General features: G+C 46.8%; 1 protein-coding gene across 1 annotated transcript in view; it reads right to left on the bottom strand.

The window, feature by feature from the left end:
* Positions 1 to 4,282: 4,282 nt before the first annotated feature.
* The window catches only part of LOC146191450 (phospholipid-transporting ATPase ABCA3-like), a 30,452-nt gene continuing 22,527 nt past the window's right edge, over positions 4,283 to 12,207 (bottom strand). The window contains exons 15-18 of the mRNA XM_084599948.1: positions 9,920 to 10,185; positions 7,384 to 7,599; positions 6,812 to 6,999; positions 4,283 to 5,330 (exon numbers count right to left, since the gene is read on the bottom strand). Of these exons, the coding sequence (XP_084456074.1) occupies positions 5,129 to 5,330; positions 6,812 to 6,999; positions 7,384 to 7,599; positions 9,920 to 10,185 (872 nt within the window). The 3' untranslated portion in view covers positions 4,283 to 5,128. The remainder of the gene's footprint in view (positions 5,331 to 6,811; positions 7,000 to 7,383; positions 7,600 to 9,919; positions 10,186 to 12,207) is intronic.

The raw sequence follows: 12,207 nt of genomic DNA, 5'->3' as shown, positions 1-12,207 counted from the left end.
AGTCGGTATCTGACGGGGCATCGCAGTTTGGAGAGGTGCAAGATCTCAATGAAAAAAGTGCATCCTGGAATCCTCCCCATGAAGGCGACTACGGCCTGTCTATGGCTGATTTTCGCCTCACATAACGCACGAGTGTACCCTTCCGTATTATCTGCATGCATCTGATATAGATAAGTCAATCACGGTCCTTCCTGAGACTCCATATGCTCCAAATTCTTCACGCAATCATGAGTCTCTACGAGAAACTGCAGTGGCTCAACGAGCACAACAAAGGCTTACCTTTGGAATATCCGCTTCCCGAATACTATATGGTCCACAGTAATGAGTACTTGCGTCTGTGACGATATACACCAGATGTTATCGTTACAACTGACTCTGTCAGCGAAGCCTTAATGCCTGTGCAACCATTCCCCTGACCTGTCTCTAAATCACGGTCTACGGTTGCGCAGGCAGCAACTGACAGCGACGTCCCGCCGCCGCTTTCCACTGCAGCCTCCCCCGCTGGTCTCACCCGTACTAAAAAGAGCAGCGAACTTTGATACTTCGAAATTTCCCGCAGATTTCCACAATCTATGAATCAACCAGGTACTAATAAGCATCGAGAATAAATGTTTGTCGCCAGCAACACACAACACAGAGTGATTTCGGCGGCTGCCGACGTTAAAGAAGAACGTAGTAGTTACAAACCCACGAGAGCCGGTTCCTCCTGCCGCAGAAATTTGAAGGTTCCGCTCGACCGAGTCGAGACGACAAGGGTGAACGACGCTACTTTGGAACCCGGCGTTGTCAGCGTAGGAGCCATCGTTGGGGTAAAGAAGGACCTCAGCGCGGACAGCAATGGTAGGACAACGAAGTCGGAGTGCTCAGTCGTCAGCAGAAAAGGGGACCTCGCACATCTCACAGAATCGCTTCCTTCTGTCGACGATGTTCCCGGAGCCAGTTGGGATATTCTGTCGTTGACCAGAAGCAAGGGACCTGCTCTGGCCGCACGTGAGTTTGATAGCGACGACGTTACTATCACGAACAACGGTCACGTCAACATCCGCATGCTGACGTCCACACGAAGGAGGTCCAGTGTTCTGGCCGTTCGGTGCCGCATCGTATAACCGACTGCCTCCGTCGCCACAGCGACAGGAATTTAATGAGAGCACTGCGCTGGCAAGCAAAGTGCGCCGCAACAACGCTAAGCTTTCGGCAGTTTTAGTCGATTCCCGCCATCCGCACCTTTACAAATAGGCCTCGAGTTATAAAACCTCGTCAAGAGGTGCTATTTGCGTGTACTGTAAGTGGGGAGTAACAAGCTCAGTGCCAAGTTCACTATTCGGCTGTTTCCTTAAAAGTTATACAAGTTATTCAAACTTTGCTGCCATTAGCAGCATATACCAAGTGTTTCAAAGAAGTCCAATTTTTTAAATGCATGAACGTGACTTCTGGGAAAGAATTTTACCAGTCTTGATGGACGTCAGAAAAAAGGTTAATATTAACTACTAAACTAGCTGATTGACCATGTAGTTTCTAATAATTACCTTTGTAACTACTACAGTTGGGCCTCTGGTCGGAAATGCAGAATGATATCTGGCCATTAGTAATAGCCATATCAGTTTTTATACAATAAGCCTATACCCTACCACTGCTGCGCATTAAGTAGCGCGCCTCAATGAACAAGCCCTACACACGGGCCGTGTGGAGGGGGGCGTGTGCATCGAGCCACCCTAATCATGAAGAACACAAAAAACGGTACCCTCTGGCGCCAGAGAGGGGAAAAGATAGACGAAGCAGTACAAGAATAGGGGTTAAAAGTGCTCCACTGGCGTGAATAAAATTAAAGACAAAAGTATAGTCAGTAGCACATTAAATTTTATGTCTACGCAATCATTTCTGCTCCTTCACAAGTCAAGGTGCAACATTTCATAGCGAATTTCATTACCCACAACCAATATGGGGGCGAAAGGCCTAGAGGTCCAACTGGGCTCCGCTATTCTTTCGGCTGTGGGCGAAGTGTAGGAAGACTTCGGTCAGGCTGACGTCGCTGACCAGGTACTCCGAGACCAGACCCCCGGCACGCAGCTCTTCCATTCCAGCGAAAAGTCGGTGCCACTGCTGCGCCGGCACGTGGAAGCGCAACAAGGTGCCTCCTTGGTGCCGCCGCCGAAGCGTGCTGCCCGGGAAGCGCACCCCAAGCTCGCTCGACACGGATCCTGTGGTGGACAGAGCGAGAAAGGAACAAGAAGGCGCATAAAGCTAAGGCATAGGGATAACTGTGGCAGGCTTTTTTGTGTGTGTTCCTTAGCGGGACCTTATTTAATGTTACTGCCCCGGCCAAAGACGGCCTTGGTTAAATGGACTTAATCAGTGCGCTGTTTTCCCCTTATGTTATGTTATGTCCCCTTACCTCCCCCATGGAGATTACCTCCCCACGCCCCCAGCATGTAACTGTACAGCATAGGCCTCGGGTCACGACCTGCGGTGAAAGTGTAGATTAAAAGTTTTAAATTCATACTTCTTTTTTATATAGCATTGTACCAGTTCTCAACATATAAGAAACAATGTACTTTGGATGAATTTTCGCAAGAGGAAACGAATATGACCAGCGCGAATGCTCTTAGGTGTATGGTTCTTAACAAAGCCTTTACATGTGGCACTTGCAGCCTGTGTATGTCGCGTAAAGCCGGTAAGCGTACTGTCTATTGCGTGCGTGTGCATACCTGACTCTAGAAGAAATAATTTTCTCCCTCTTTTGCACTTAATTAAATGGAAGTGACATCCACGAAGCTGCCGGTAGCGTTTCCGAGGCCTCACCAACAAGAAGAAAAGAAAAACTAGGACGATCGACAGAAAAAGATATACAACGCGTCGAGCATTTGATCTGGCGCTGCCTTTTTTTTTTCATCACTTCGTATTCCTGATGGGGTGAGTGAACTACAAGCTCCATAGTTTCTCCGGTATACGGTCAAAAGCAGCAGCACGATTTCTTGAAAATATCTAACCTAAATTTTGAGGAGTCGGCGCCTTTTTCCCGCTAACGTGAGTCTCCGAAGAAAAGTTGCAATGCATGGCTCTGCATTTATTGCAAAATATTCTCTTGCTAGAGCTCTGCAGCAATAAATCACTCAATGAGTCAGTAGCTAGCACGCCAACGGAGTATCTCGCAGTATAGAAAAGTAGCGCGTACCAGTGTCTTGGGGTGCGCAGCGTACTAAAACAGTGGCGCCGCGTCCGATGTCCTCCTTGAGCGCCCTGGTGGGACCGATGCAAGCGAAGCGACCTTGGCACAAGATGGCCAACCGCGAGCACAAGGTCTCGCACTCCCGCATGCTGCACAATGCAAATCCAGATATGAAGCCTTTTCGAGTAGAGCTCTTTAAATTTTCTGATACTCTGTGAATCTCTTTTCGCCAGTGTAATAATGCCACATTGTTGCTTTCTGTTGAAGTATCGACTCGGTAATGATTCTAGTAGTAGTAGTAGTAATAGTAGTAGAGGTGATGATGGTGGTGGTGGTGGTGGTGGTGGTGGTGGTAGGAGTGGTGGGGGTAATGGTGGGCGGTGATATCAGTAGCATAGTAGTGGTGGTGCTAGCAGTAGCATTAGTAGTACTAGTAGCAGTAATAGTAGTAGTAGCTAGTAGCAGTAGTAAAGCAGTGGTGATGGATGGTAGTTGGCCTCAACAAGCATAGTTTTGACCTCTCCATACCTGTACCAGGGTTATTGATCAGCCTTTTAAAACATATTGCAGGCACCTAAATTCCGCCTTTAAGGGCATGACACGACAGTGCTAACGACTCTCATCTCCCTGCTTCACTCACGGTTCCCGTTCGCGTAAATGCACATTGTTACTGGCTTAATCACTAAGTGTACTTCTATTATCTTACACATACTCATTATCATACACTCGTAAGCTATACCACTCGCATCATGTGAAGGACCACCCGGAATAGATATAAAGAGCCACTTTAACCGAACCACAAGAACGTGCCCGCGTGGCATAGGGGTAGTGTAACTCGGGGTGCATTTGTCCTGGAGGTTTGATTCCCATCTCTACCGTCGCATCTCATAGGCGAACCCAAGTTGGCAAATTCTGCCTCCTCAATCTTGTCACGAGGTCTCGCAATGTCACAACACCCACAGTGCACGGCTTTATTTCAGGGCCAGCTGCCACAGCCAGCCACAGCCAGTGCTGGTGACTCTTCGCTTACAGCACCGACGGTGAATTTTCTGTAAAATTGGCTTGACGCAATCCTGTTAAGGCTTCTGTCTGAAGTCATGGTAGCTATGGCTGACATTCTTGCCAGCTAATGGAGAAAACAAAGGAATGACGATGGCGATGAGCTTTATTGGCACGAGGGAAGCTCTCTCCAATGAGCTCCAAGACACGCCTACACATTCATGGTATGGTCGAATGCCAATTTTTCAAGCATTTCCCCTCCAGATAGGTCAAGCAGCCGAATAGTAAAAAGCATGTATTTATGGAAGCTGATGAGTACGGAGCAGCGCTACACATCGAACCTCACATCTTCACCCCCACTGCTGTGCGCATGCAAAAGTATGAAGTTCAGGCTGAAGAGGCCAGACCAGAAATGGGGGCGATAGTTTCTCCTCTTACGCCAACCGAGTTTTCCCGGACGGGACAATATACCTCATTATGTAGTCTTCTATACCTTACCTTCACTTTAACTAAGTGAACTACTTAACACCAGCCGGCTAAAACAGAGTTCTGCTCAGGGAATCGTGATTAGCCAAATTTACGAGAAAAATATTGTTAACATTCACGCTCTATAAATCGTGCAACTCATCAAGCTGCCAAAAATTCATGAGGGGTAGGTCAAGCGAAGGAGCCGGTTGTCTACTGGCATTTAGTTTTGTGGCGATACTTGCCGATCAGTTGTGTCATCCTCGGTTTAATCCGAGCGTGGCTTATTCGTATTTCATAGGCAGTTTTCTCTGACTATAAGTTACCCAACATTCCGTAAATAGGATAATCTCTGAACTCTCTCTAAGAGTTGACGTGCCCTCTCAGCAGCCTGTGCTCAACAGTGCTTCTTTATTTCTTGCTTCGTTTCTTTCTTCATACACGAGTACTTGCGCTCTGACCGCGCACTGCATATTTCCAAAGGTGAGGCTCCAAACGTTATTTAAGGCGGCCTGCATAAGTATACCAGTGGGACGTGAGCAGGATGGCGAGACCCAGACGCTGCTTGGCGGCGATCAGGATTCTCCAAATGTGCCTGCGCGCCGCAGGATCCACGGCAGCGGTCGGCTCGTCCAGAAGCACGACGTTCGGGTTCCCCACGAACGCCACGGCCAGCGACAGCTTGCGCCGGGTGCCACCGCTGGAACCAAACAGAACGCTGCGTACTCTCCTTCCTTGCAAATACTCGCTTCACTATAACGCAGGCAGTTTGATCTGCCGACACTTTCCGTGGACTGTGGAAATGTTCTTTTTCCACGTGCAAAAGAAAAAGCGTTGCTTGTTAGCACTCTGTCACTCTGTACTGGTGATGAGAGTCCCACTGTTTTTCGTGAAGCGCATTCTGTTGAGAGTTTCGAAGTTCACGAAAAATGATGCGCCTAATCGACCCAGATGGTACAAGAAAGGTCAGCTTGATGCAAAAACAATATTTTTGTCTTTGTTCCGCTATCTTTTCGCTTTGCCATCGCTGAAAGATTAGGTGCACACTCGGCGAGAAGTTAGCAAAAACATTACCGTACAAAAGCTGCTACATGAAGGTAGTCCTCGGTGTAAAATGATTATACATTCGAGCCCGGCTATATCAAACCCGGACACTCTTCGTTTTTTTGTTATATGAGCACCACCTGCCCAAGTAGAGGAAAGTCGTGCTGTACATTGAAGTCCCATTTCGTAGGTCATCCGCAAAATCGAACAGCGCACCATGCACCCTCTTGAACTGATGCTCACTACTAGTCCTATCCTATGTGTGTGTGCGCGCGCTCGTGTGGCGCGTATATATATATATATATATATATATATATATATATATATATATATATATATATATATATATATATATATATATAATGTATGTGTGTGTGGGGGGGGGGGGAGTAATGGATCGAGACGAAGTGAGCGTGGTGTACGCTAGATGGTGGCCTGCTGTTTGGAGTGCTCATCTTCCACTCCACGTCGCTGTTACACCTAACCTAACTGAAGTCGAGTGGTGACAGCAGCGTGGCCTGCTTCGCCGACTAAGGCGTTGCGGAAGCCAAGTGCACGTTATAATATTTACTATATTCTCTATTTAGAGCATGCCGTTAACCGGCTTAGATATCTCATATAAAGGCCAGAGGATCGTTTCAAAGCTTCCGACTGCGACTTCGATGTGAAGCGTGTTCGGCCTCCGTCTAAAAATCGCCGCGTTGCCAGAACGCCGGCAACCTGCTCACCACTCCAAGAACGTCACTGGCGTGGGCGCAATACCCTCTTTTATCTTCGGCTCCATGCAGGATTATTGAATGTCGATATATTTAATTAGTCAGCCATCCACTTCGAGTTTGACATATCCGGGCTTGATTGTAATGCACTCATTAGGACAAGCTCAGTTAGCCATCAGTGTAACACGAACCAGACAGCACCAGTGTCTAACATAAACGCGAAGGAAATCTGGTACTCATTTTGCTATCGGGGTTTGGGGGCCGAAACGAGAGAAAGGGGAGAGGAAATACCCCAGGTGCGAGTCATCGCTTTTGTAAGACGACTGATGGTAATATAGACAATGTAGTAGCCCTCCAATACTTAGTCCCTTTCGCAAAGCAGAGCCCTGGCAAACACTGTTCCAGCTTTTTGTTGCCGCACCTGTACTTCCCAATGGTGACATCAGCGTACTGGGCCATATCCACGAACTGTAGCGTCCGGTTGACCACTTGAGATAAGTCGGCCTCGCGGATTCCACGGAGTCGGCCGAACAGCGCCAACATCTCCCGCCCAGTGAGCAAGTCGAGCGCCACGTCTGTCTGGGGGCAGTAACCAATGCGCGACTGGTACTGCACAGACGCCCATAATAAAAATTGCTTTGTTTTATTCACAGTCATGAAAAAACATACATACGCCATGTGCCTAAGTTGGCTTCGCGGATCCCTGCCAGAATCAAATACTACAGCCTAAATAGTTTAACAAGAACAGCCTTACAAAGCAGACCCTGTGGCACATGTGAGCCACACCCAAGCAGAAACAAACACAAAACGCCTTTTGGTACAGGCAATAGCAAAATTAAGCTCGGCGTCTATTCATTTGGCTCCATAAAATGAGCAACTCCGGATGCTTGCAAAGCCTCAATAAGGCATCTAGCTAGCAAACTTGAGTATGCCTATAGTTCACCGAAACTCTGCTGCTATCCGGAAATTCTCGGAGTCCCTGAAGTCACCTGCCTTTCTCCTGCTGCCGAGAAGATCGGCGTCGCCAATGTAGGCGTTTCCCGCCGTCGGCACCAGGTCGCCAGCCAGCATGCGGAACGTGGTTGTCTTGCCTGCACCGTTCATGCCGAGCAGGCCGAAGCACTCGTGCTTGCTTAGCGCGAACGAAAGGCCGCACACAGCCTGAACGCTACCGTAGTTCTTGCTGAGGTTGTCAACGCAGAGGGCGGCCTGCGTACGGTATTCGTAAAAGAATAAAACAAAGAGCAAGGCAAGAAAACAAAAAACGTTAGACGCGCATAAGCTTCGCCTTTAATATTAAAACGTGATTGCGTTTTCGGATGCCATTGGCATCACACATTCACAAGGTCAACCTTTGCTCAGTTTGCGCCTTACAGCCTTTATGGAATATGGGTAGCATATGCCCGCCTCCCAAACCCAATTCGGTAGACCTTCGATTTCCAAGAGAACTAAAACAATTTTAGTTTCAGCTCCCTTATTCCTCGTTACATGTACCTCAGTAAAACATTTGCCGCCAGTCAGAAGGTTTTGGCTACATTCGGAATGTTATTTTTCCATTGGCGTTTTTCGCTAACGCCTACGACAACAACTCCGGAGGTCGACCCTTAACGCTCTTGCGTTGACGTGCACTTCAACGATGCGAATTTAAGGCAGAAGCCTTTAACGGCTCATACGGCGCGTCCGTCCGGTCACGCTGTAGCTTTCAAACAAATGATGTCATCAGAAAAATAAAAATCCGCTTTCTACCGGGAATCGAACCTCTCGCTCGGATTCCCAGCCGAGAGCTTTAACCAACTACGCCACGCCCGGGATCATGAAAAGCGTATCATACTTCTGCTTGCCTACTGTGACGATGATAGTAGCGATGACAATGACGCTGCACTTAGTGATAATGACAATGATGATAGTAGCAATGATAATGACGGTGTATTTAGCTGATAATGATGATGAGAACGTGATGTACCCTGTGCAGCAGCAACGCTCAGGCCTTAGCATTTCTGCAGTGTAAATTCAACAGTTCAATTGGAATTTTTTCGGCAGCACGTGCAAAAGTGGATGGCATATATTTTGCCTCTGTACGTCGTTACGACGATGGAAGCCAGCAAGTACGCCATCATATCGGCACCACAGTTCCGTCGTAGATAAGAGGATAGACAACTTAATTCGCAGTCGTACTAAGTTGTATCTGAGAACTTATTTCATACATTGGCTTTAAAAAACAAATTATCCGACAGAACTCGCGATAGGGTACTACCAAGAATATGGCAGGCATGGTGGTGTAGTCTTATGTCAACGTCTAATCTATGTCTACAGCATTTGGGTAGGCGCTGTTATGGAGCTTCATGAGCAGTATAAAGTTACCGCTTCATTTGCTGGTCTATAAAAGAAATGCAAAAAGCTAGTGGTATGGGTTCTTTGCTGCTGTTATTTTTTTTGTTATATGTTCAACTAGAGGTGAGAACGCGAATTAATATTTTAAGCAAAAATGTTACGCAGAGTGCAATTAAGGTCTAGGTGGTTACCGAGTCATTTGATGCAGCCGGCCCAGGAGTTGCAGTCTCAGCTGAGTCAGGCTTGTTCACCTGCGCAAAAGACCGGAGATTTCAATTTTTTTTTTCTCAGTAGAAATACGAACTGGTGACACGGTTTGGCTAGCTGCCCTGCAGGTAATCACAAAACAGCAGTGAAACATGAGTGCGAGGACTGACAAAAGTCCTCGCTGACTCGCTGACACCGCTAACGAGTCAAGTCAACGTGGCTCTACGTTTTGGCTTAGGATGCACGCACCGTGATCCGCTGATGCCGTGCCGGCGCTTCGGCAACCGGAGAACAATGTCGCCGCCACGCAGGAAGAGGGGGCCGGGGGGGGGGGGGGGGAGGGTACACGCATAGGCGAACGGTGGCGGGGGAGCGCGCGCTGCCCCAGCTGCGGAACTGGTCACGAGGGACAACACCAACGACGACACCGACGCGAAACGCAGAAACGAGCGCCACAGAGCTGCGCTCTAAAAAAATTTCTCGGCTGCTTGATGACTTACTAGTTGATCCGTTAGTCCTGAGTCCTAACACTCATTGAAACCAAGGAAAGAATAGCGACAGAGCTCATTAGGGTGGCGCTTACTAGCTATGAAAAAATTCATCGCTTAACCACCACGCCAAATATACCTTCGCGGAAAGCAGAAAAAAGCATGCCAACTAGGCACATATAGGCAAGAAATTGTTAAGCGATAGCTTCAAAGTTATCGTTCAGTGGAAAAGGCAGTGTCCACATAGGCAACAAAGACACTTGCTTGCTGCGATGAAGACAAAACCTAGTACGCCTTCACTTGTCAATGCTATACCATGAATAACGTGGCAGCATTAAGGCTTCCATCAGCGGAGAACCAACTCAGCCGATCATTTACTCTGGAGAAAGTCCGGTTCGGTCAGCACCCACACCTACTCATTTTCGTTTGGCTACAAGCAGAACACAGTGTCGTCAACCGTTTCGGCTTTGAAACTGAGCAGGAACAACGACGCGGTGCCTTGCCTTCACACGACGTCCGTGCGCGACGAGCTCTTTGACGCGAGCGCGTTCTTCGCCGATGCTGGCGTGCTCGCCAGCGCCGACCGCAATGTCGCGGCGCCGCAGAGAGCACGCCCCGTGTACCAGATGTTGCATCCAGCCAGAGTCAACAGCAGTTACCAGCGACAGCAGCATGGCGCCAACCATCAGCATGAGGAAGATATCACGTCCGGCGCTCATCTTGTCCCACGTCAGGCACCCCTTGGAGAGAATGCAGTCGCGGCACTTCTCTGCGTGCACAACAGGTCATCGAGATCGCATTTTAGTGTTGTGACTGGACGCGACCTTTGTGCGCTCCGCTCACGGCTAATGTTTGGGAGGGAGAAGACGAGAACTCAATCAGCAAAGCAGCTGTAATCGAAGGAAGCACAAATAAAAACTCAGCGATACTAGAGTACTGTGAAGCTGTGAAGCATTGCAAAGCCGCACCGCCGTCTTCGTATCATAGTGATCTCGCACCGCTAAATGGCTCATGGTCAATACGTATGCCCTCAGCTCAGATCGTGACCAAACAATTTGTTATAAATGGTGCATTTCATAATTAGGCAAGGTAGGTGAGCCATTTTCAAGTTAATTCAAGTGTTCAAGTTCAGAGTTTCAGCATGGTTTCAGAAAGGGTTATTCGACTGTAACACAACTGGTATCCGTAATTCATAATTTTGCGTTATCCCTCGACAATAATGGACAAATAGATGTAATATTTTTAGATTTCACCAAAGCGTTTGATAAGGTGCCGCACGACAAATTAATATTTAAACTAAGAATGATTGGCATACCTGACATTTTTGTACACTGGATTGTTGCTTACCTCACTAAACGAACGCAGTACGTTAAAATTGGCGAATGCAGCTCGGCCATTCTTCCAGTCACGTCAGGGGTGACCCAAGGTAGTGTTCTGGGTCCCCTGTTATTCCTGATATATATTAATGACATCGTGAATGTTGTGAGTCCAGGTGTTCAAATCAGACTGTTTGCTGATGATTGTATTTTGTATAAAGATGTAACAACTCCACATGATCACATTGTCCTTCAATATGATTTAAGCAACATATTAAATTGGTGCAGTGAATGGGCGATGTTAATAAACGCTGACAAATCAGTATTCCTCCGTGTTACTCGTAAGAAAGCCCCGCTTGTTTTCTCTTACTCCCTTGGTTCTTCGCCACTGCGCAGTACTAACAGCTACAAATACTTGAGTGTTACCTTAACTTCTACTCTGTCCTGGAACTTACATATTAACACTATCTGCTCCTCTGCCTTCCGCAAACTCTGTTTCTTGAGACACAAACTAAAACATGCACCCTCTTCCGTAAAGTTACTCTCTTACATCTCTTTCATTAGACCTAAGCTAGAGTATGCATGCATAGCATGGGATCCTCACACTAAGTCAGATATCAAGCACCTTGAGAAAATACAAAGAAAATCAGTTCGGTTTATATTTAATAAATTCGCTAGGTTTGACTCACCCTGTCAAACAACGACAGATAATTCTATTCCCACTCTTGAATCCCGCAGAAAACAGCTGAGGCTAGAATTCCTTTCTCTCCTGATAAATAACAAGCTTATAAACCAGTCCCCTTATATATCTCCCGCATCAACACGCTATACGAGACATCATCATCCTGACTCACTGACGCCCTATTATGCTCTAAATAACACGTTTATGGTTTCCTTTTTCCCTCACACAATATCAGATTGGAACACTAATTTACAGATGGCTATATGCATTGCGATTAATATTGTATAATTTCTTATTACTTTTTGTTGTTGTTCTTTGCTCTTTTTTTGTACTCAACTATGCCCCTCTGCTTGGACCCAAGGGTCTGCAGTGTGTAATAAATAAATAAATAAATAAATAAATAAATAAATAAATAAATAAATAAATAAATAAATAAATAAATAAATAATCATTTTTCAGGTTAGAGCTTGACTGCGCTCTCCCTCTTTCTGTCCATCATAAAACGTGTGCGGCGGTTATTCTTTTATGTGCTTTTGGAAGGCATTTATGCTGCGCTTAGCAGAACCTTAAAAAATTCAGATAGCACTATGGAATCTAGACTGCAGAAATGCGAAAGCCTAAGAGTTGCTGGTGCACACGGTGCCTCACCTTTGCTCTCATTATCATTATCAACTAAACGCAGCTTCATTATCATTGCTAATGTCATCATTGTCATTATCACTAATTGCAGCGTTATTGTCACTGCTACCATCATCCTCACGGTAGACAAGGAGAATTATGATGTGCATTTCAC

The sequence above is a fragment of the Amblyomma maculatum genome, chromosome 4 (assembly GCF_055883805.1).
Source record: "Amblyomma maculatum isolate TAMU_Amacu chromosome 4, ASM5588380v1, whole genome shotgun sequence".
NCBI classification, from domain to species: domain Eukaryota; kingdom Metazoa; phylum Arthropoda; class Arachnida; order Ixodida; family Ixodidae; genus Amblyomma; species Amblyomma maculatum.
The sequence above is the reverse complement of the archived record's forward strand: the minus strand, read 5'-3'. Positions and strand labels throughout refer to the sequence as shown.